Source organism: Eptesicus fuscus, chromosome 19 (assembly GCF_027574615.1).
Source record: "Eptesicus fuscus isolate TK198812 chromosome 19, DD_ASM_mEF_20220401, whole genome shotgun sequence".
Taxonomy (NCBI): domain Eukaryota; kingdom Metazoa; phylum Chordata; class Mammalia; order Chiroptera; family Vespertilionidae; genus Eptesicus; species Eptesicus fuscus.
Genome location: NC_072491.1, coordinates 52,338,696 through 52,364,046, shown reverse-complemented (window position 1 = coordinate 52,364,046; position 25,351 = coordinate 52,338,696). Strand labels below are relative to the sequence as shown.

The 25,351-nt window shown below is 36.0% G+C and overlaps 1 protein-coding gene across 2 annotated transcripts in view; it reads left to right on the top strand.

Moving 5' to 3' along the window:
* ZC2HC1A (zinc finger C2HC-type containing 1A) overlaps positions 1-25,351 on the top strand; it is a 56,216-nt gene that overhangs the window by 16,628 nt on the left and 14,237 nt on the right. Inside the window, exons 4-9 of one of the 2 annotated variants that reach the window (XM_028142061.2) lie at positions 1,383-1,524; positions 4,238-4,386; positions 11,163-11,262; positions 11,844-11,943; positions 19,067-19,183; positions 22,597-22,704. In XM_028142061.2, the coding sequence (XP_027997862.2) occupies positions 1,383-1,524; positions 4,238-4,386; positions 11,163-11,262; positions 11,844-11,943; positions 19,067-19,183; positions 22,597-22,704 (716 nt within the window). The remainder of the gene's footprint in view (positions 1-1,382; positions 1,525-4,237; positions 4,387-11,162; positions 11,263-11,843; positions 11,944-19,066; positions 19,184-22,596; positions 22,705-25,351) is intronic. The other variant, XM_028142062.2, reaches the window with a different exon arrangement.

Here is a 25,351-nt window from a genome sequence, read left to right as displayed (position 1 = left end):
TATACAGAAACTACTAGGTTTTATATTTCAACATGAAGAAAATATCCTTTATAAAAGAGAAACACCAAATATAAAATATTTAGCAATAAACCTTAAGATAACAGAGGTATGAGTTCCACAAAGAGTAATTTAAAATATTACTGAAAGAAAAATGAACACTTCTTCAAATGGAAATATATCTTGTATTCTTGAATAGTTAGACTTAGCATATTAAGATTTTAAGTTCCTTAAGTTGATTCTGAATATAATGTTTCATTTTTACAGTTATAAGTCTTTTTAAAAAAACTAGACAAGCTAATTTTAAAGTTCATATGAAAAAAATATCATGCAAGGATAACCAGAAAAGATAGTAAAAGAAGCAGAATGAAGTAAGCTACCCTACCAGATATTAAAATATCATAAAATATCAATATTTAAAACAGATATTGACACAAGGATAGTCATAATAATGGGACAAAAGAGAAAGTTCAGAATAAGCTCAAATACTGAAGAGAATATGGTAAAAGTATTGTCCCAGTTCAGTGGGAAGAAAAGTCAGTAAAGGATGGTAAGACAGCTATATAGCTATGTTAACAAACAAAAAATAAAGTGAAATCCATTATGTCACACCATCCATCAGGATAAATTCCAAATGAGTAAGAGATTTAAAATTTTAAATGAAAACACGAAAGCTCTGGGTGGAAACATGGAAAATTCCCATTTTACTTTGGGGTGAGATTGGGCCTTGTTAACTGTGACTACAAATCCAGAGATCATAAAGAAAAGTTTTGTAAATTAAACTACATTTACAAAATAATTCTTCACATCAGAAGGCTCTTTGAAAGGGTAAAACGAGGGACATGATTATTAGGGAGGGTTGGGGCTAGTCTCCTTTAGAGAGTTACTGGAAATTGTTAAGAAAAAAAAAAGGCCAATCACCTACTAGGTAAGTTGACCAGGCATATAAACAGTTCACAAAAAGGCAATACTAATGATTCTTAATTATATGAGAAGATGCTCACTCTTACTCATTATAAGAGAGAAGCCAGTGAAAACCATAGAGAGAACTACCTTTCACCTCTAATCATTAAAAACCAAAAAGTGTGATAACGTACTCGGTTGGAGGAACTATGGGAAAACAGGAAAATATACTCTTAGTGGGAACTTAAATACATGTGACACCTAGAGAAGTCAATTTAGTGTCTATTACAATTAAAGTTGCATTTCAGAAATTACATATAACATAGTTGCATGAAGTTCTCTTTTTGTGATTGTAAATTTGGGAAGGAAATCCTTTAAGAACTCCTGGTAAGAGAATATTTAAAGTAATATGGCATTTCCTCAAGTTTTATCTCAGTTTAGTGTAAAATAAATGTTCTAAAATTGACTGTGTTTTCTTATAGCCTGAGCCGCCAAAGAAGCCATCCAATTGGAGAAGAAAACATGAGGAGTTCATTGCCACCATAAGAGCAGCTAAAGGCCTGGACCAGGCCCTTAGAGAGGGGGGCAGGCTCCCTCCGCCGCCTCCGCCTTCCTACGACCCGGGTACACGCCTGTTGCTGGCAGTACTGCGCCGGTGGGGTGACACATGGGTAGAATTTCTATGAGTTTTAGTTGTCATTGAACTTAATCCGCAAGATGGGCCCTGACGAAGCATACATAATCTTTACAAGTTTTGCTACAAAATAATGTTGATAGCAAGCATTTAGGCTTATTCATACACATCGGTGTTGAACATAGAAATGCATTATCTTTTCATCTCAGTACTTCTATTTAAACACTATAATATCATTTTAAAATTATTGTAGCAACTATTAAATTTTAATATTCCAGGAAACATTTTAATCATGTTCACTGTGAACTGAAATGTAGTCATTCAGTAAGATTCACACAGTGATGTTGCTTAGTTCTTTGGAATCTTCTCATCTGGGAAGGAAGAAAATCATAACATTGCTTCAAAAATATACAGTTCGTGTGAGGAAATTACCATATAAACCCATATACCTAACTATGCCCTAAACTCATGCATTACATTTTTTTCATTGAGTGGGTAAAAGTTGCTTATTATTGTTATAAAAAAAAAGGCAGGATGGTGGCTAGCCTGAAGAGGTAGTTATTTTAATGTAACAAGTTAACTGCATGAAAATTGTGTTAGTATTTTAGGTTGGGATTTATTTCTTTGTAAAGAGAAATTTCTTTAGAAAATCTAGATATGATCATTTTTAATGTTTTATTATAGAAAAGAAGTTGGCAAACTATTTCTATAAGGGCCAGATAGTAAATATCTTAGGCTTTGCAGGCAACACTCAGTTCTGTTGCCCCTACTACAAGAAATCAACCACAGACAATATGTAAGTAAATGGGTGTAGCTGTCTTCTAATAAAACTTTATTTATCAAAACAGGCAGCTGGCAGAATGGATTTGGCCTCGGGGCCCTAGTTTGCCAGCCTCTGTTCCAGAGTAATTAACTTTAATGTTAGTTGCATTTCTGGGATGACCTAACTGGGTTTGGGTCTCTTTTAATTCTCCCTAAATTTTCCCCATGAAGTTGAATTTTCTCTGTTTTGGAGGCATTTGTATATCACATCTTATTCAACATAGCTATATTTCTCAGGTTTCTTAAGTAAGAGAGCAAGAATTTTAAAATCTCATAGTCCTGACAAAACAACTTCTTTGTTATTAGAAATTTTAGACTTACTCACTAATTAGCAGGACAAATTTCTGAGCTTCAAATGAGTATAAATTTAAAGGTAAACCCCTATAGAAAAGTAAACTTGTTGAAATAAATTGAGATTTTTTTGACACTGCTAAATTTTTATATTCATGTCTTTTCAGTGTCTCAGTTGAGATCTTTTATAGTACTACAAAATTTAGTTCAGCTTGGGATAATTTGGAGATTTTATTTTAAAATAAATTTTATTTATAGTATACATTGCATTTTAGAATATTTTATCATGGAAGCATTTTCTCTTAAATTTGAATGGATGTTCAACAATGGAATCATGCCATTGGGCTGAATTAATTATGTTGAGGTATATTGCTTTACTTCTTTCATCTGTTGGGACTTCTAAAAGAAAATAAATACAAAGTCGATAAAACTATTTTATGACAGTTTTCCTCTAATTGAAATACAGTATTTTAATAGATGATCCTAAATTTTAAAATGTATTTTGAATGTAATGTGTTATTACTGCTTAATTAGTCTAACATGTAAAAATATGTATATACTAGAGCAGTGATGGCGAACCTATGACACGCGTGTCAGCACTGAGGATGAAACATTTGCTGCTCCTGAGGATGAAACATTTGCGAAATAATGTTTTTTCCTCAAAGTGACACACTGCCCGAGTTATGCTCAGTTTTTTGGCGAAGTTTGACACACCAAGCTCAAAAGGTTGCCCATCACTGTACTAGAGGCCTGGTGCATGAAAATTCACCTCAGCCCGGCCTGCCCCCTCTCATAGTCTGGGAGCCCTCAGGGGCGGGAGGTGACCCAGTGATTAGGGGAAGGCGACGCCCCCATCACACTTCTGCTGGGCGGCCCTGGGCAGCTGAGCAGCTGCCATCTGCCATCCAAGGCTTGCCTGTGCTTCGGGTCGGCCCAGGGTAGCTGGGGGGCTGAGGGGACTGGGTGCCACCATCTTATGGCTGTGGGCACCGCCATCTTTGAGGGCGTGACAGTCAATTAGCATATTACCTCCTTATTGGCTGTGGGTGCTGCATCTTTGTGAGGGTGTGATGATCAATTAGCATATTCCCTCTTTATTAGATAGGATGATGAAACATGGCATTATAGAGGTAAAGAGAAATAACATTTTTCCTCCACTTCATATTTGTATTGAGGATTTATACTTTTTTTTTCCCTTCAAATTTGATTTTAAGCTGGAAGAACATGGGACTTTATCATATACCAGGGGCCTGATGCATGAAATTAGTGCAAGGGCCTTGGCCCCTGCCGCCATGGTGGCCACATCTGCCTTGGCCCCCGCCCGCTGCGGCTTTGTCTGGAAGGAAGGACGTCCAGAAGGACGTCCAGTCTAATTTGCATATTGTGGTTTTATTATTATAGACTAACACTTTTTGCTTAAACATCTTTATACTAAATTTGGATAAGTCAGGTTGAGTGGTTATAAGGAAATGAGAGATTTTGTTTATTAAATGTTATTATTTATGCTTATGTCTTCATATAAATTTATAATTCATTATATCCTACTTAAAGTATTGTGTTATTAATTGCTTTTTTTTTTTTTTGCTTTAGATTATATTCAATGTCCATATTGCCAGAGGAGATTTAATGAAAATGCGGCTGATAGACATATAAATTTTTGTAAAGAACAGGCAGCACGTATTAGTAATAAAAGCAAATTTTCCACTGATGCCAAAGGCAAAGTGACTTCGCGGACACAGGTGAAATGCACTACTTAATCATTTCCACAAACAAATAAAAAAATGACTTTTTCAAGTTAACTGTTTTATGTTTATGCTTTATAGAACATTTAAGTATCATTTTCTCACCTGCTAAAATTTATGTATTACTGTTCAGGGATTTAGTAATAAATTTGAATGGCTAATTGAAAACAAATAATTACAGTTAATCAATTTGAAATGGACTTGAGTTAGTAGAGACTTCTAAATATACAGATTTTGAAGAGGTATTAGGAAATATGTAAGAAAATAAGTTAAAAATTGGTGAAGCAGGTGCAGAGGAAACCAGAGGTGATAGAGGAGTAAGAAAATGCCAGTCAGTTCCTCAATGAAAATCATGTAAGTGTTGCTCTGGCTGGTGTGGGTCAGTTGGTTGGAGCATCATCCTGTGTACTGGAAGGTTGCTTGTTAGAGTCCTGGTCAGGGCACATGCCTAGGTTGTGGGTTCGGTCCCCAGTCAGGGCATGTACAGGAGGCAACGAATCAATGTTTCTCTCTCTCTCCCTCTCCGGCCCCTGTCCTCTCCCCTTCATTCCCCTCTCTCTTCTCTAAAATCAATTATTTTTAAAAAAACATGTAAGAACTGAATGTTTCCATGTTATGTATGAGTAATGTTTCCATGTTATGTATGAGTAATGCTCATGAGGGAATGAATGTAGGGTCAAATCCAAATTGCTAATTTTAGCCTTTATTTCTTCATTTATGCAGTGGTGATTTCCATGAGTATTGTGAGAAGCAGATGGAATAATGTATATGAAAGCATTTAGCACACTATTAATCATAGAACAATTTTGTTATATGAAATTGATTTTTACAGTACTATTGGTTTTCTTTAAGCATATTGGAAGTATGAAAATGTCATACTTCCGAGCAAATTTCATTGTTTTATAAAGCTTTCATTTGTAAATAATTTTTTAGTACTATAAATCTAGCAGGTAATAAATCCATTTCTCTTGTTACTTACAAATAAAATATTGAATTAAAGGACTCCATTACAATTGGGGTCTTCTTGGGAGAATTTTTTCATTGATTTTTTGTTAATATTATTGGAAATAGAACACATCATTATTATTGTCATTGTGGGGAAAGAACAGTGCCTCATTTTGAATGATTTCCCAAAGAGATGTCAAACACATATCTTACATATAAACAGTTAATGACTGTAATACGATTTTTTGTTTTGTTTCAATAATAAAATAATCAGTAGAGCAAAGGAAATACAATAGAATGTGTATATGCCAACAACTTTGTTCCAAATAATTGATAAATGTGAGTAGTTGATTTTCTCACCTTAAATCAGCGTTAATTCCATGTCCAGTTGTGTATGTTCATTTTACTCTAACCCCATATTTTCTTTCTTTTTATAAAAATATATTTTTATTGATTTCAGAGAGGAAGGAAGAGGGAGAAGGAGAGAGAGAAACATCAATGATGAGAGAGAATCACGGATCAGCTGCCTCCTGCATGCCCCCCACTGGGGATCGAGCCCGCAATTCAAACATGTGCCCTGACCAGGAATTGAACCATGACCTCCAGGTTCATAGGTTGACGCTCAACCACTGAGCCATGCTGGCTGGGCCATATTTTCTTGTTTCTATTCATTCAACCAGTTTTTATTGAGCACCCTCTTCGAGTCAGACACTGTAGCAAGTACTGAGTGTATATTAGTAGACTAAATACAGTACTTTTTCTAAAGAGGTTTAGATGCATCCTTATCATATTTATCAGCTATATTTTCATCAGCACACAGTATTATCAGTCTTGAGCATTTTTAGTACTTTGTTGAAAAATTGGTCTAAATAGTACCTTCTGCCATTTTATAAGAAACTAGGGGCCCAGTGCATGAATTCATGCACCTTGAAAGGAACTGCGGGCTGCGAGGCTGTGGTAGGCACAGGGGCTGGTCTCTGCCCATCCTCTGTGCCCCCGCCTGGCTCCTCCCACCACGGCCCCCGGTCCCCTGTTTGCCTGAAGCCCTGCTCCTGTTGTTGCCGCTCCCACACGCTGATGGCGCCAGCCCCACTCGAACCTGCTGATTGCGCGGAGCAATTGGGGCTGGCACCAGCAGTGGGTGTGAGGGGTGGCTACTGCCCCGATCGCTCCGCAGGAGCAGGGGGAGGTGGAGAAGCCCTCAGAGGTGATCAGGGCCGGCAGCCGCTGCTCGCACCCACTGATGGTGCTGAGTAATTGAGCCCGGCGCTGAGTGATTGAGACCGGCGCCAGGCACTGGCAGTGGGTGTGAGCGGCAGCTCCGGTGCTGGCAGCGACTGGTGCCCGCCTTGGTCTGGTGCCCCCGCTCACCTGCTCCACCATCCCATAGCGACCGGTTGTTCTGTTGTTCAGTTGTTCCGGTTGTTCTGCTGTTCGGTCTATTTGCATATTAGCCTTTTATAATATAGGATTAATGTCTTCCACGTTCTTTAAGCTTCTCCATTCAAGAGTATTTGTAAATATAAATATTTTACTAAGGAAATTTACTAGAGTTGCGATCAGCATAAAAAAAAACAGGAAATAGGAGGAGAGAAACCAAGATGGCGGCATAGGTAAGCACCTAAACTGCTGCCTCGCACAACAGTTTCAAAACTACAACTAAAAGACAGAACGGACATCATCCAGAACCACAGGAAAGCTGGCTGAGTGGAAATTCTACAACTAGAAGAAAAGAGAAAAGCTCACGGAGAGTCAGAGGAGCTGCAAAGGGCTGAGGTATGGAGACACGGGCGCAGAGAGGAAGGGTGGCTGAGTGCCTGGCTGGCTTACTCTGGCCCATATAGGACACCTAGCACACAAAGCTACCCTACCAACTCAGGGAAGCAGTGAAAATGCCAAGACAAAGAAACAGATCACAAACGAAAGAAATGGAGGAAAAGAAACAACTGGATATAGAATTCAAAACCACGGTTATAAGGTTTTTCAAGAATTTCCTAGAAAAGGCCGATAAATTTAGTGAGACCCTCGAGGATATGAAAAAGGACCAACTAGAAATTAAACATACACTGACTGAAATAAAAAATATTATACAGAGACCCAACAGCAGACTAGAGGAACGCAAGAATCAAGTCAAAGATTTGAAATACAAAGAAGCAAAAAACACTCAACCAGAAAAGCAAAAAGAAAAAAGAATCCAAAAATTTGAAGATAGTGTAAGAAGCCTCTGGGACAACTTCAAGTGTACCAACATCAGAATTATGGGGGTGCCAGAAGAGAGAGAGCAAGATACTGAAAACATATTTGAAGAAATAATGACTGAAAACTTCCCCACCTGGTGAAAGAAATAGACTTACAAGTCCAGGAATCTCACAGAACCCCAAACAAAAGGAATCCAAAGAGGACCACAGCAAGACACATCATAATTAAAATGCCAAGAGCAAAAGACAAAGAGAGAATATTAAAAGCAGGAAGAGAAAAACAGTTAATTACCTACAAGGGAGCACCCATAAGATTGTCAGCTGATTTCTCAACAGAAACTATGCAGGCCAGACGGGAATGGCAAGAAATATTCAAAGTGATGAATAGCAAGAACGTACAACCAAGATTGCTCTACCCAGCAAAGCTATCATTCAGAATGGAAGGTCAGATAAAGAGCTTCACAGATAAGAAAAACCTAAAGGAGTTCATCACCACCAAACCAGTATTATATGAAATGCTGAAAGGTATTCTTTAAAAAGAGGAAGAAAAAAGTAAAGATAAAAATTATGAACAACAAATACATATCTAGCAACAAGTGAACCTAAAAATCAAGTGAATTAAAAATCTGAGGAACAGAATAAACTGGTGAATATAATAGAATCAGGGGCATAGAAAGGGAGTGGACTGATAATTCTCAGGGGGAAGGGGTATGGAGGGTGCAGGAAGAGACTGGACAAAAATCATACACCTATGGATGAGGATAGTGAGGGGGAAGTAGGGCAGAGCGTGGGGAGGAAATCAGGTGGAGGGGAACTATGGGGGAAAAAGGAGAAACAATTTAATAATCTGAACAATAAAGATTTATTAAATTAAAAAAAAATAAACTTTACCCAGAGGCTTACCAAAAGAACAAAAAACAAACAAAAAAAAAACACCAAAAACCAAACAAACAAACAAACAAAAAAACCCCACAGGAAATAATCAGCACCTAACAAATACTTAGTGAAAGAAATATATATTGACTATAATTGTATTAAAAGAAAATTATTTTGTTCTTCTGAATGAACTTATACGAAATTGTTGCTAGCTAGTCATCCCGACAGCCTTTCCAATGCTGGTAGAATTTCAGCTAGATGCTGTGGGATAGATAAAATGCAGCTCAGGGAGGAAAGAGTCCCATTATCTAGGGCAGGGGGACAGCAACCTACTGAGAAGCAGGTGAATATGCTTTAAACGAGGCATTCAGAGTAGCATGAGGATTCACAAAGGAAACTAACCTGACTAGTTCTTGTTGAAAGTAACAGGAGCTATTAGAGGAGATAGATAAGATTGGGCTACGTTTTAGGGACCTCGGGAAACAATAAAATTGAGCAAAATCGTAGAAGGCCTAATATAGAGAGCAGAAAAGCAAAGCACCATTTGAAAGGCATATTCTGCCTTTTTCAATTTCTAAGCCATTAAGTTAATAATAAATTCTGAAAGGTACATAAAAATTTATAGTGCTCGATATATAGTTTTACCAGGCCCTTCCTGCCTGCGCTCAACCTGAAGGCTTGCCCTCTCACTATGCAATGCACCCCCCTTCGTGTATGCAGCTCATGAGTGGGTCACCAATTCAGTTTCTTAATTCAGTTTTATGGGCCCTCTTTTTAGTAGACATGTCTCTGGTATTTTGACAAATCTTTTTTAGGTCTTGTTTTCCATATTTTAAAATCTTTTCTAATATCTTCATTGGTATTTTAGTGGGAGAGACATATGAACAGATGCCCTTTTTAAATTTTATTTAAAATATTTTTATTGATTTTTTAGAGAGAAGGAGAGGGAGAGAAAGAAACATCTGTGAGAGGGAAACATCAATTGGCTGCCTCCTGCACACCCCTTACTGGGGGATTCAGCCAGCAGCCCAGGCATGTGCCCTGACCTGGAATCCAAACGGCAACCTCCGGGTGCATGGGACGGCACCCAACCCGCTGAGCCACACAGATGCCCTTTTAAACCAGAAACACCTCAGCTCTGCCCAGGTAGCTCAGTTGGTTAGTGTCATCCCGATATGCCAAGGTTGCAGGTTCGATCTCCACTCGGGGCACATCCATGAGTCAACCAGTGAATGCATAAGTAAGTGGAACAACAAATGGATGTTTGTCACTGCTTCCTCTCGCTCTCTAAAAATCAGTTATAAAAACCCAGACAAACCAGAAAGACCTCTCAGGTTTTTAAAGAAACTGTCTAAGTCTTACCTCCAAGGTCTTCTCGTCATTTGTTCTTCTGATAGTTATTGAAGGTTTTCTATTTGCCAAGTGCTTAAGAAATTTTAGTTTCTGGCATAATAGTTCCAAATGTGGATGGTATGGTATTTGAGTGTGTGTGAGAGACCCTTTTATCAAGATTTATTTTAAGGTCACATACTGAATTTCAGAGATATGTTTGACTTTAAAATTTGTGTTTAGCTAGCAACATTTTAGTAGTGCTACTACTGATTATTGGTTATAAAATATGATTTGACTTTTGAAAATCAGGTTTAAAATGCATTTTCAGATAAAGTACTAAGCTGTCTAAATACTGCATTAGGCTAACTCTCAAGTACACATGCAATGCAGTAATCCTATATAATAAAATGCTAATATGCAAATCATCCCCTCGGGAGTTCAACCAATCAGGAGTTTGACCACTCGCTATGATGTGAGCTGACCACCAGGGGACAGTGCAGAATGAAGGAAGGTCCCGGCCAGCCCTGATCGCTGGCCAGGCCTAGGGACCCTACACGTGCACGAATTTCATGCACTGGGCCTCTAGTCACCTTACAGTGAAGCATTGGCTGGCACTGAGGTGGCCTGATTTTTCATTTCCGTTCTGTTGTTCATTTGGGGTGTAACCCTGGGCAAGTGCATTTCTTTATGTCAGGTCAGGTGATTGATAAGATATTTTTGTATTCAGTAAATGAGCAAAATTTGGCTCATAAGAGACAGTGAAATAAAATTAATAGTGATATCTCTTGAGAGAGTGGAGCACAAATAAAAATAACATAAGCTGATGTGCCCTGTTCTTTCTTAACCCACATCCCATCCCTCTGATGTGGTCTGGTGAGGACGGGAAGCCAGACTTGGCTGTCTCTTCACATTGGGGCATCCCGAAGGGAGCTCTTGTAAACCTGTCTGGGCTGATATGTAATCTTAGGCATTTTGATCAGGAAATGTGGCTGGATTAAATATATGAAATATAAAACCACACCCAGGGACATGTTATATCCTGACCTTTAAAAGTCGCTCCACCCAGTGAGAAGCATTGGGTGTCTCTCTAAGTTTTTCTGTTAATATTTGCTTGGTGTTTAGAATCTAACATTGAGGAAATATTTCCCACTAAACCTTTCCCCTATGAACTGGGAAAGTTGCTCTTTGTTTATTTTAGAAATGGAACATCTTAGCCAAACTTTCAGTCCACCAGTTTTGAGAAGGAACATTTTGGGAAACCTCTCTCTGAGGTGACACTTTCTAATCTACACTTTCTCACTTTGGGCAAAAGTAACAAATAAAAGGATTGCTCATTGAAGGGAATGAAATACTAGTTGTGAAACAATAGTTTACAATTGATATTAAAAATGATGATGAAATAATTTATTTTCATTATTTCAGTATAAGCCGCCTGCTCTTAAAAAGTCAAATTCTCCTGGGACCCTGTCATCAGGATCTTCACGATTACCACAGCCAAGTGGAACCAGCAAGACTGTTGTAGGTAAGGAGAGCCATGAAAGAATTAGTTTCCTTTCTTTGTTATTATTTACAGTGTTGGTAGAGAAGGAAATGAAGACAGTGTTCTATTCGGATCACTAAAATAGATTTATAATTAGTTAAGAGATAGGGTAAAAATAAAGTAACTTCCAATAGCTTCTACTTTAGATGTTTTCTAGTCTTTTTTTTTTTTAGCTTCAGTGAATTGTTGTTAATGATATAGCATTTGTTCAGAATAGTCAACCAAGTTCTTTTCTTGATTCTTTGACTATTTTCCCCTCATTTCAACCTATACTTCTCTGAACTTGACAGTTGTCCTTAATAGACAGATGTTTAATGGTTAGAAGACAATATTGACTACTGAAGTGTACTTTTATTTGTATGTAAATTATAAGAAATATGGAAATTAGAAATGAAGGATACTAGATGTTCCCTGGAAATTTCATTTTTTAAAGAAAAACAATTCTTAGTTGATAACGAGTTTAGATTTTATTGCCAGTAATCCATTATTTTTCTTGTCAGATGCTAATTTATGTGATTTTTTTTTTCAGAGTTTCATTAAAACTAATACCTTTTTATTATAAGGTGTCTCTTCAGGTAGAGTGTCTTCAGTTAGCAGCTCATTGGGAAACAAACTTCAGACCTTATCTCCCTCGCATAAAGGGATAGCGGCCCCTCATGTAGGGTAGGTTGACTTTGAACCTAATTCATTAGAGACATATATATGTATAAATAATACTAAGGTTTTATTTTGTTTAGATAATTGGCTTTTTCATTAACCTTAATTTTCTTTCTAAGTTCACTTGTCTGTTAATATTGCTGCTCAGGACAACACTCATTGCTGGTGAGGCTCTAAATTAGTATACTCACATTGGAAGGAAATCTGTCTAACATTTATCAAGAGGTTTAAAGTGTTCCTATTTTTGATTGAATAATTTTACTTGGGGAATCTAGCTAAGGAAATCATTTTAAATATGGAAGATTTTTATAGTAACCACGATTTAGTAAGCATTATGTATCAGGCACTGTGCTAGACATTTTACATACATTTTTATTAAAATCATCCTACTACTGTATCATGAGAGGGTCCGAGAAGGAAAGTAATTTGTTCTAAGCTGCACAGCTGTTAAAAGTTAGAAGCAGGGTACAGATCAGGGTCTCTTTAGCTCTAAACATTAGTCTCTTTTCATGTTTTATTACAATGTATATAAAACCACCTAAATGTGTCTAGCTTTGTTTGAAGAGCAGATGTTGAAAGTTTACAAAGGGATATTATGCAACCATAAACAAATATATAAATCTTAATAAACTGATTCTGCTATAACACGAGTGAAATGTAGGATACAAACTCCATGTTTGCTATGATAGAAAGTAGAAAAATAGATGTAGACAAAAAAAGACCAAATATACTGAAATAGTAAAAATGGGTGATTCTTTTCCTTTTATTTAATAGTAAGTACTTTTTATTTTTCTACAGTTTTATAAACATGGTTTTTAGTAAAGTAGCATAAGTAAGCTTTGCACAATTATGTTACTGTGGAGAAATTATTGATAACACTAGAGATTTTAATAGAAGGCCTGGCAGTCCACTAAACTCACTTTATCTTCCATTTTTATGTCAGAAAATTAAGGATTACCATGCGTTCATTAGAATGCAGGCTGATGTCTATATCTTTAGAAATGCTGATAAGGTTGATATAGGAAATATAGCCCATATTACTTTCAGATATAGGTTATCACTTTAGTTTTTATGTAGGAAATATACTAGTATATTAGGGTAAATATAAAATGAGAATAATTGCCTTTTGTGTCCTAATTTGGATTATGTAGTAAGTGCAAGAACTAAAAGGAATTTAACTTCTTTTGTAGAAAAAGAACAATCAACTAACAACATCTGATTAGTTGAATGTTTTTTTCTTTTTGTTGTGCTTCCAAAAAGAAGAAACAGGCTATCCTTAAGAAGGAAAGAGGTTATCAGTAGAACAGGTGGTTGAAAAGTAAAAGGTTCTCAGCTTCCAGTGATAAAACTGTTTTTTTTTCTTGCTTCTCTACTGATTTTATTTTAATAACTAAAGAATAGACATAGCCATATGTGTTTTAATTTACAAAGCCTTTCTAACCATATCACAAAGAATTACCTTCCATGTTAGTTTATAGTTTTTGTTTCTAGTATTATTTGTAGTTTCATTTGCATGTGATTATGAATTAAAAGCTGGTATTTTCAGGACCTCTCCTATCATGCTGGTAATTTAATCATTTGGCAATAGTGAGTTGCACTGACACCCTGTATTCTTAAATAGGGCGAGTGAAGCTGGCTGATATAATCGAAAGGGGCGCTGACTTTGAATTAGAGAACGAGGCTTCTGGGCCCAACTTTGCCACTAAATAGCTTTATGACTTTGCCTTTGTGCCTATCTCCTTTCTGTCTCACTCGGACCTCACCTGTGACTCGGCTTAGATCATGACAACTGACCTAAGAAAATCTGATCAACATTTACATCATCCCTTGGAGAAAATGTTTTACTGACAAGCAGAGATTGTGAGCACACATTTTATGTTATGTAATGCTTATAATACGATGAAGAGTTAAAACTTCTGGTTCTCTCACATCATATTAAACTGTCAAACATAACTATTCAAATCCCAATTGTCCATTTATATATGATCCTTACATGTTACAGGAGTGCCTTTAGATACTAGGAAGAGAGCGGTAGTGTTTGCTTCTGGCTAATATATTACTATATGAACTGGAACATAACCGTATCACGTATATTTCACAGAACCATTCATGGCCGCTGTTTAGTGGCAGGCTTCATTCCTTTTTTAGAATTATTGAGGAAATGATCTGTGTGTGCCAGATTATAACCTTTGTGATCACAAAGCTCTGTGTGTCTGCATTGCTTGCAGTTATAACTACAAAGTATTGTATAATGCCTGGCATATAGACACACAAATTTTTGACAAGTAAATGAAAAAAGTAACGAATTCATAAATTAGATCCCTCGTTTGTCAACCTGTTGGCACATCACAGAATCATGGTGCCGGTACTGATGGAATAATTACATAAAGTTTGTATGGCAACTATTATTTCCAGTGACACAGGTGATTCAAGACAGAGTTAAAGGTATTAAGACACCTGGCTAGCTGAAATGTTTAAGAAATTAGGCATCTTCTGAGGTTAGTAAAATAGTTTCAGTGACTTGGAATTATTTCAAGCCTATGTATATACACAGAGTTTGCTCTGTTCAGCTTTTTATGGATACCAATGATCTGTAATATTTAGCATATATGGGAATCAAACCACAGACAAATTCTCTGTTTGCTAATTAATTTTGCGACAATCCGTGAGTCAACCAATTTTAACAGTTTTTTTTTAAGCAAAGCATACACCCAAAGGAAATTTTTCCCTAATCTAGAAGATGACTATCTTTAATTTTTAGAAATTTGAGAAGTATTATGAAATGCAGAGCTTCTAAATAAATATTGCCACATTTGAATTCTGTCAGAGTTCATAGTCTTGCCTTGAGAATTGTGTTTTCTTAATGGTTAATTACCAGCTTAAGTAGATGTCTATCTGATAATTTTCAGTAGCTAAAACATCAAATTTCAAAGCTTTACTTCTGTTACTGTGAAAAACAGAAATTTACCCTGAAACAACAGAATGCATGTAAGGAACATTTCTTAATACAAAAATTGAATTTGGATTTTCATACTTTATATTGACAATAGTAAGAAATAAATGTCTAGTTTTTAATAGTAAAAACTAGTTTTTAATAGTAAATGTCTAGTTTAATAGTAAGAACTAGTTTTTAATAGTAAAAGCATTTTGCATTGCCTTCCTGCTCCGGTGGCACAGTGGAGCATTTGTGGCAGAGGCCGTCTAACATGCAGAGCCTAACCTACAGACTGTCCAACCCTTGGCAGGAAAAGTTGGCCACTCCCTATCTTAGAATAAGTAAATGATTGTAGCATTAAGTGTTTATAACTTGAAGGTTAGAATAAGTAAATGATGTAGCATTAGATATTTATAACTTGAAGGTAGGTATTTTTAAGTATTCTTCATTTACACCCAAAGATGGAACTGTTATTTTTTTGAGTCAGTTGGGCTCTCCAGGAACTTTGGCTATAGATTAGGATTCTATATATCGAACACCAAACTGTTTTTTAACTTTTATTAATCCAACACTTTTTGATGGTTGAAGAGAAAGAATAGTGAGGGATTGAAAATATACTTTCATATTGACTCTAAATCTAGATGCCAATTTAAGGACATATCATATGAGATTGAAATCCTATGTTAAGTTACATGATCAGATTGCCAAAATGTTTGCTACGTGGGAGTGCTTCGTTGGCTTCAAAATCCTCCTTTGTTTTCCTTAGCAGCAGCAAGACTGCTTTTACTGCCCAATGGATTTGTTTATTCCTGCCTTAATTTCTTGCAGACCTTGGCTGTAAAATAATTGCCATTACTGAATTGGAGCCTTTAAACGAAAATGGCATTGAAGCACTCTAAAAACATTTAGATTGTTAGTTCCATAATGGGGTACTATCAGATGATTGAAATTATATTCCTCAAACTTTGTAAATAATTAAAAAATACATCATAAAGTAGATTTGTCATTGTATTTTCCCAACATTTATTAATTCTCAAAGTGACCTCAGAAATAGATGATGTATAAACTCAATATGAAAATCAGCAAAGGTACATATTTTTTTTTTTTTTATAACTTGAAACATCTAAGGCTCTTGAGGTCAAGGGAAAACATATAATAGATACAGACTTACTGGTTTCTATACTCATATTATTCACTACCTTAACTGATGGTTTGCAAGACCAGGAAAGACAGAGAAAACTTCCACCAAAGAACAATCAGTTGGATTGTAGTCTTTAAATTACTTTTGATAATATCATCACTTTTGCAAAGATTTTTATTTCTTTTCAAATTCCCTTTATCTTGTTGCCACTTTGACATCTCCAGTGCTACTCCAGTAGAGGCACAGAAATAGGAGGTTTGATAGAAAAGGGAATAGGAGTAAGGAAGTATTTACACCAAAATAAATATGAAAATGGTACATGAGAAATGTCTGTTATATCCTAGATCTGGGTACGTTAGGGAAGGATTTAAGTATTTGAAAGTTCTTTTATAAACTAATATTTAAAAAATTTATTAATTATCCCAATATTGACTTTTATTACATAGTATTTAAAAATATAATTGTAAATAGATTTTATATGTATACTAGAGGCCCGATGCACAAAATTCGTGCAAGAGTAGGCCTTCCTTCCCCCGGCTGCTGGCACCAGCTTCCCTCTGGCACCCGCGACCCGGGCTTCCCTCGCAGCCCTGGCTTCACCTGGAAGGTCATCCAGAAGGACATCCGGTCTAATTAGCATATTACGCTTTTATTATTATAGATATTTATATATAATTATTGTAAATATAAATTACTTATAACGTATTTATATGTATACATATATAGGTAATATTTTGATTATATTATTGAAATTTATAAATTTAATTTTTGTCTGGTTATACCTTGATATAAACATAGAATAAAGTAGCAAATTATAGCAGAATGTAAGTTTACATGATTTTTCGTTTAAGACTAACATTTACTTACATTTAGCCTAAGTAACATTTTAATTGTGTGTGTTTATGTACATACACACATATACATATATATACTTAATGTAATATACATTAAGTATATATACACATATATACTTAATGTGTGTGTATATATATATATATATATATATGTAGATAAATAAGTAGATCAATTGAGTTGAATTTATAACAGGTATATGGCATGATAAATCATCATTGGAACCTGCATTTCCATTAGGCAGTCATCTTATATATGGAAAAGCAGTGATATTATCAAAAGGAATTTAAAGACTTCAATCCAACTGATCGCTCTTAAAATACTGGCAATCATCTTATATATGGAATTTAAAGCAGTGATATTATCAAAAGGAATTTAAAGACTTCAATCCAACTGATCGCTCTTAAAATACTGGCAATCATCTTATATATGGAATATTTCCATTAATTACCTCTAGATTTTTACTATATTTTATACATCTCCTTCCTGAAATTGAACTTGGTTATATCATATGTAAGAGCTGAGTAGTTTTTATAATAGAGGAATCTGACTTAAAAATGCAGTTTAAATTTTTCTACATTTTAATTTTTATAACTTTATTCTGAGAAAGAAAATAAAATCTTTCATTCCTTATTCTAAATTCAGACACTGTTGATAAAATAACAGTTGGAACACTAATGTTTTGATAATTGTTAAACAATTCAAAGAAAATTCTGATTTGTTAGTTTAAATTCCAAATAGGTAACTTTTCCAATCATCTTTCACAAATAAAATAAACCTTCAAAATTAATCTCCAATATTTTAGAAATTTTGTTTAATATATATTTAATGAAGGCATTTAAAAAAAACCTTTAAAATGTTTTAAGTAATGTAAACATCACCACCTGCAGAGTATTAATATCAACTTTTACAACAAAATGCCATGTACAGGATAGTAAAAGAACATAAAAATGGATAAAATATGTCCCTCCTTAGAGACCCTTATAATCTAGAAAAATGAAGAGATTATTTTTTTTTAGACATGAAACTCTATAAGAACAAGCATCAAATCTCTCTTACTTACCATGATATCCCAGAATGTAGCACAGTGCCTGACACATATAGGTGCTCAGGATTTGTACTGTCAGTGAATATATGGAAGAATGAATGAGCAAACAAGCATTCCTTAAAAAGAGTGTACTTTTAAAGTTAATAAGCAGTGAGGTCTTATTCAGTGGGCATTTAAGGTAGTTCTCCTAATTTCATAATTTCCCCTGTTCTCTACTATGATGCATATTGGTTGGTGATAGTACACTATTCCGTTATCTGGTTGATGTAAAACAATGAAATATCTACAAACCAGCAATTCCTCTACTGCCCTCTAGATGGGGACTCTTTGCACTTCTGGCATGGCCACTTTTTTTTTTTTAAATATTATTTATTTAAGAAAGGAAGAGAGAGATAGAAACATCATTGATGAGAAAGAATCATTGATCAGCCACCTCCTACTGGGGATAGAGCTGTGACCTGGTTCATAGGTCGACGCTCAACCACTGAGCCACATTGGCCAGGCCACTTCACGTTTTCACATGTCATTTTTCAGTTGCTACCCCCTGTTTTCACATAGGATCATTTTTACTTTTCTCTGGCTAAATTTCTAAGACCGTCATTCTTTGTTAGAAAGTCACGTTGGCTAAATATATACATATTTATTTGATTTCTTAGTTTATATTTGTAACTTTTAAATGCAGGGGAAATGATAAAATAAAATAGTAAAGAAGGAAAAAAGAGAAAGGTTCTGTGAATTTAGGGAAGGTAAAAAGTGAGGTTATTTGGGAGTGCCATAAGAATAAGCATCAGATCTGGCTTATTTACTAGAATAATAACTTTCAGTTACCGTCTAACTTCACACATTTTACTTGAAACAGTTGTTGTCTTAAGCGTCTTCATTAATTTCATTGCCCTGCTGTGCACAGATGTGGCATTTCTTTGGCTAGTCATCAAAACTGGCAAGGTGGCCTGCATGGTCCGAATTTTTATATCTACTAATGGACATTGTGTGATCTATCTCAAGATGTCACATTAATCCTTACCTGGCACTCAGATAACTAAGAGCTTGGGGGTTGGATTTCTGATGAACCAGAATAATGCCTTTAAAAATTTTATATAAAGAAACAAACATAGCAATCTCCTTATGGGTACACCTTTATATATTTTAATAGTAAAATGGACAAGTTAGGCCCTCCACTTCGAACTGGAAGACATGTGCAAAGGTTGTATGACAGTGACACAAAATCAGACAGTGCCATCAAAAGACATGAGTTATTACCCATTTACAAGTAAGTATTTATAACTCAGTTTGGTTAATCTATTTCAGATATTTCCTTAAAAGCTTTATATACTGAATACTATAAACTTGTACATACCTATACTTAAAAAAATCTTATTTTAATGATTTTTAGGCCACAAAGTGCTAAATATAGGACTTAAAACAGCTTGATTTTTGGTGAACATTTCTATTGTTCTAAAGCTGTTTTTAGAGCATACATTTTATTCCATTAAATTTTAATTTATAGAGGTTGAAAAAGCAGTCACCTTCAATAATTGTTATTTTTTTGTAGGAGTAATATTTTTTAAAAGAAGAATATAGGGAATATTATGCCATGAATATAATATATTACTAGATTATCTTTGAATTAAGTAGATGATGAATTGTTATAAAAAGGCAAAAAAAAATGATTTTATTATTTTCTTTCATTTTTCAAATATATTTTTATTGATTTCAGAGAGGAATGGAGGACGGAGAAATAGAAACATCAGCCATAAGAGAGAATCATTGATCGGCTGCCTCCTGCACGCCCTCTACTGGGGATCGAGCCTGCAATCAGGCATGTGCCCTTGACTGGAATTGAACCCAGGACCCTTCAGTCCACAGACTGATGCTGTATCCACTGAGCCAAACCAGCTAAGGCCCGAAAAAACGATTTTAGAGAAAATTTCATGTAGGGACCTCAGTCTTTTTGTTAGATGGTTGTGAATTCCACATAAAACAGGAAAAGGATGTGAAAGTCACTTTGGAACTCTTCCATGTAAGACTTCAAGGGTTACTAGTTTGGTCTCCAATACAAGTCTAGCCCTCTCATTTTAACACTATGAAATTAGGGCCTAATAAATTAAATTACTTATTAAAGTTGAAAAATATGTTATTAGATAGAGTTCGCTTAGGTAACTTTTAAATCAAAGTCCACTATCATGTATTCTCTTCCCATGTATGAAAAGTAATAAATTTAGATATACAATGAAATAAAGATGGAGGATGTCTTGAAGATATTAGCAGCCAGCAGCCCTGAGTTATTTTTAAGCAGTTAATGATAAACCCTAGATGGAAGAATCTGTGCCCTAAGTCAGTTTTCTTTGTACTACTGCTGTCTGTAGGCGCTGAAGCAGATCTCAAAGAAACACTGACTAGTAGTAAGCTAGATTAAGTGCAATTCCAAAATTAAACCTTCTTTCATAACTGCTGGAACTGTATATAGCGGGCAGATTCGACCATGTGAGGCTGGGCAACTTGTGTCAAGTGCTGATCAAGATAGTTCTTCCCAGAATCTGAGGATGGTTCTTAACAATCAGATTCTGCCTTTTAGAAGATGTTACCAAAAATACGTGATCGGCATTTAATATGGCGGCTATTATTTATAACCTTACTTTTTCTCTAATTTTTTTCTAATTATTTAAACAACTTTAAATCATTGATATGGTGAACTTGTGTGTGTGTGTGTGTGTGTGTGTGTGTGTGTGCTTGTGCGTGTGCTCGCATGGGTGGATTTGTATTACCTGTATATCTCATGCACACATTATATGGAAGTGAAAGAGTTTCTAACAAGACTTGTTTCTAGAGCCAAAGTATAAAAAATGCGTCCTTTCTATTTCTCTTACGACTCTCACTGGAGAAATTGCCATTTATTAGCAATGATTTTTTAGAAATTAAATTCCTAAAAAGGCACAGTAGCAGTTCTGCAACACTCTAGAGGGGCACTCTAATAGCAGAGTAGAATATACCTCATAGATGGACTTGCAGTGACTATTTGAGGGCCATTTGATGTCATTGATGTCATCTATGTACCAAGGTGAAAGGTGATTTTTGTTGAAGTTTAGGAATAATTTAAAGTAACTATTCAAAGCAGATTCTCTCTGAATGACAACATTGCATATTAAACATAAGTTTTGTAATACCTAAATTCAAGTTAATCATGTAATCATTGTGCAAATTATTTAATCTCTCTGTCTATGAATTTCTTCAACTTTAAAATGGGAATAATTGGAGATTTTTGTAAAGATTAAATAAAGTTACATATGTATCTTATATTTAGCATGTAGTGTTCTTTGAGAAATAGTAGGTGTGTTACCTACATTATTTTCATGGTAGTTATTTGAAATTTTAGGAAATTCTCTTCAACTTTACTGTCTAAGTAGACAAGAAAGAATTTTAGCCAAAGTTTAAGGACTTTCTATCTAAAGGAAATTTGAAAAGCATCTGCTTGTTTATATATCACAACATTGCTTATCTCTGAAATGAAAAGATTCTAGTAAATCTCTAAAGTGGGGGCAGGAACTAATACTTTACTGAACATTTAGCCGCTGCTTCAGCAATGCACTTGGCTGTGCCACTTTGGTAAGTTACTTAGCCACTCTTTGCCTCAGTTGTCACATTTGTAAAGTGCAGTTATTAATTCTACCTACAGCATAGATGTATTCTGAGGATTAATTACTTTTATATGTAAGGTATATATAAATAAGCTTATTTATAAGAAGATAATTAGAAATATTGCAATAGAAATATAGTACGCACCATTACATAAATGTGAATTTGTAGTAGCAGCAATAGCCATAGTAATAATAATAGTATTATCAGCAGTAGCATTGCTAAATGCTCATATAAATTGCAGTTTATATCATGTAACATCCAGTAAGATAAGTGAGGATGGTCCCATTTTATAAATTAGGGATCTTGGTCTCCGGGAAGTTGACCACCTTAACAAAGTTGGTTGTAACAGTTGGGATTTGAATACAGATTCATCTGCATCTCAGAGCCTGTCCTTTCACCATTAACTGTCATACAACCACCTAATTTTCCTTGGATTCCTGAAGTCTCAGAAAGGGAGTCAGGGATGGCCTAACCAAAACTTTCTCACTACTGCCAGTGATAGCCCAGACTGTGTAGTTAGTGAAATTAAGTTTTTAAAGGGAAAATTATATTAACCCACTTATTTGAGTTGATATTTCTCACAACAGACTTTCATAAATTAAATATTACTTTTTAAAATAGCTAGCTAATGTTTAAAGTGGGTAGCTAATTATTTTTTATCACATCTCATATGCTTAACGTATTACTTAACAATTATTTGTAGGTATTTAACAAACCACATCTTTATTTTGAGGGAACTGTCAATATTAAACTGTAGATAACTTGAAGATTTTCAGAATGATTAACTTAAACATTTCATGTAAAGCATATATACATATTTTAATTGATTTTCTATATCATCAAGAGAATGTTAGTAAATGCAAAATGCTTTGGTTTATCTTTAGTTTTAACTACTATTGTTTTGCATTTTAAAATAATTATTTTAATTTTAATCTTTTGATTTAACCTGTCTACAGTTTCTCATTATTTTTCTAATCATGCAAATAGCAATTTGAGAAATAAATGATTATTCAATACTTTTTCATTGCCACCTTTTTCCCTTTCTAGCGCTAACACCAAACCTCGAAATTCCACACCACCTAATTTGGCACGAAATCCTGCCTCAGGTGTCCTTACAAGCAAGAGAAAAACATATGGTGAGAGTTACATAGCCAGGTATGTTTAGCTCTGGTATTTTAATAACCAAAATAAAAATGAAATAAGTGTAGTTTTCCAAGGACCATATACAAAAATATGTATCAGGCTTTGATAGAAAATCTGATTTTTCCTTTGCTTTTTATTTAATCTGGCTTTTAATTTGTATGCTAAAGAAATAGTTTGGACATAAATAATATTGACCTATACTTTGTAGTTAGAATTATTGTTGTAAATGCTCAAGAACAGTTTGTTTGGTTTCACTGGATTAATTTGTGTTTTTCATGTCTTCGTCTTTAACTGCAACTTGGTTATTTTTATATCCACAAAGTGAATAATAGACTCTTTAAACCACTGCTGTTGTAATTTTTAGCAGCATTTTAATACATGTAAACTCCTCTGCTGAGGTTGTGATTATTCATGTACTTCCCTTTCTAACCTGTCCCAATTATAGATATTTTCTTTGTCTTAATTATAGATTTTTTTAAATAGACATCCCAACTTATTCCAGAAATTTTTAAGGCAAGGTACATAAAGGTACCCTAAGAGGAAGGTACTTAGCTCTCAGAAAAGTAAGGGACAGAAATATAAAGGAAGTTCTAAGAAATTCTTAACTAGAAAAATAACTTAGTTTGGTTTAGTAGGCCAGAGCCTGTAAAAGAAAGGCAGATTATCTGGTGTGAAATGCTCTTTATCCAGGCTTTCTGGTTCTCACAGGTAAACAAATGTAAGCACACAGTTCTGACTTGCAAGACATACAGAGAAATCCCAAATTGTACAAACTAGCAATCAATCACCAGTGAGGAAAAATTTAATAAGTATACATACCTATTACTTAAAATATTGAAATCATCAAACATTGACTTATAAAATAAGCCTGCTTAAAGTATGTAAAGGAATAAGAGAGGGCATTGGGATCATTAACAGGGACAATATACTGTCACATACTGAACATCTGTGCAAAAGAACTAAATAGAACTCAACATAAGGAAAAAAATTAAAGACTCAAAAGATGGTTTAAATTGTAGATAAGTCACAGCGAAGGAAGAGAGAAGTGAATTAGAGGATAGATTTAAAGACATTATTTTGGGACAAATACAATGCCAAAGAAAACATTTAAAATTTCAATATTTACTAAAAGAGATTGGGATTATAAGATGCTGCAGAGTAGCTGGAGGCTCCATCTACTTGCTCCCAACCCCACACTGGATTTGTGAATAAACTGCAGAGTGTTCAGCTTGAAAATCAGCTGAGTGTGGCTGACCTGAAGTATTGCAGACAGGGAACGTGGAGAAAGGACAGGAGACACAGAGCGGGTGAGTCAACTTGTGCACCTGCATGCCGGGGAAGCCTGAAGAAAAGTGTAGCTTTGGAGCCTCCGGCCCCTGGGAGTGGGGGGTTTCAGCCCCATGTAGGGATTCCCCAATCCAGAGCAACAGAGAAGGGAAGGGGAGCCTGTCTGGCATCAGGCAGTGGCAATCAGTGGGGATTCGGTCTACCTGGGAATTTCAGACCGCACCATCCCAGACAAAGAGTGATTTCTTTGTTACGACACCAGCCTGGGAAGTCCACTCAGATCTGTGTCTGTGGGAGGGGCCATGTGGCCAAGACCTGGGCCAGCAGAGGGGTCTGATTGGTGCACCCAGAAGTGAATGTGAGGAGCCCTGGGTTCTCTGGAAGAACTTTGGGGAGAGCGCCAGAAGAGGGCTGGACAGTGTGGCGTGGGAAAGAGAACTGATCTAGCCCAACTCGAGCTGACAGGCAGTCACCCTCCCCACACCTGCAGAACAGCTGGGTGTTCCCCATCCTGGAAATCTGCCCCTCTGTGGCTATGGCTAGGTCTGATGGCACAGAGGACTCGGACATTTGGCCTGGTAGGAACACGGGTGGAGGCCCCAACCAGTGGGGGCCAGATGTGCTGAAAGATTGGAGTGCCAAGCTGGGTTGATTTTATTCTATTTTATTTTATGCCCTCCTACTTGGTGTGGCGGGGAGGGGGTGCCAGGGAGCCAGGCATAGATGACGTATTGTGACCTTGTCTCTGGGGTGAGTTCAGCCAGTGCAGTCCATGGAAGGAGAGGATGTGTCTGCCCCACCCCTACAGACTGTGGGCACCAACCCCAATGCAAGTCTGTTTAAACCACCCTGGCCAGGTCCAGGATACCCCACAGAGCCCAGTTGTATGGGGGCAGGGAGAGCAGCTGTGAACAGAGACGTTCAAGGTGCGAGACCAGAGGCAGACCCAGCCTCTGGGCTATGGAGCCTCCACCCATGGGACTTCTTGGGGCTCCATCTGCTAGGCTTCAGTCAGATTGCTGAGGGCCAGGAAGGGACAGCGACTGGCATTAACTTGCACCACAGAACCTTCTGGGAGGCCCTGGACTGGAACACCAAGATGCCAGATTTGGACAGCATCAGAGCAAAATCCCACCAGGTCTGTGAATCATAGCAGTACTATTTAATGCATGGAAATAAACACAAATAAACAGCAAAAATGGGGAAACAAAGAAACAGGCCCCAAATGAAAGAACAGTAGGAATCTCCAGGAAAAGAGCTAAATGAAATGGGGGCAAGCAATTTATTAGAAAGAGTTCAAAGTAATGGTTTTAGGAATGCTCAACAACATGGAAAAGGACATAGAAACCATGAGAAACAACCAGCTGGAAAT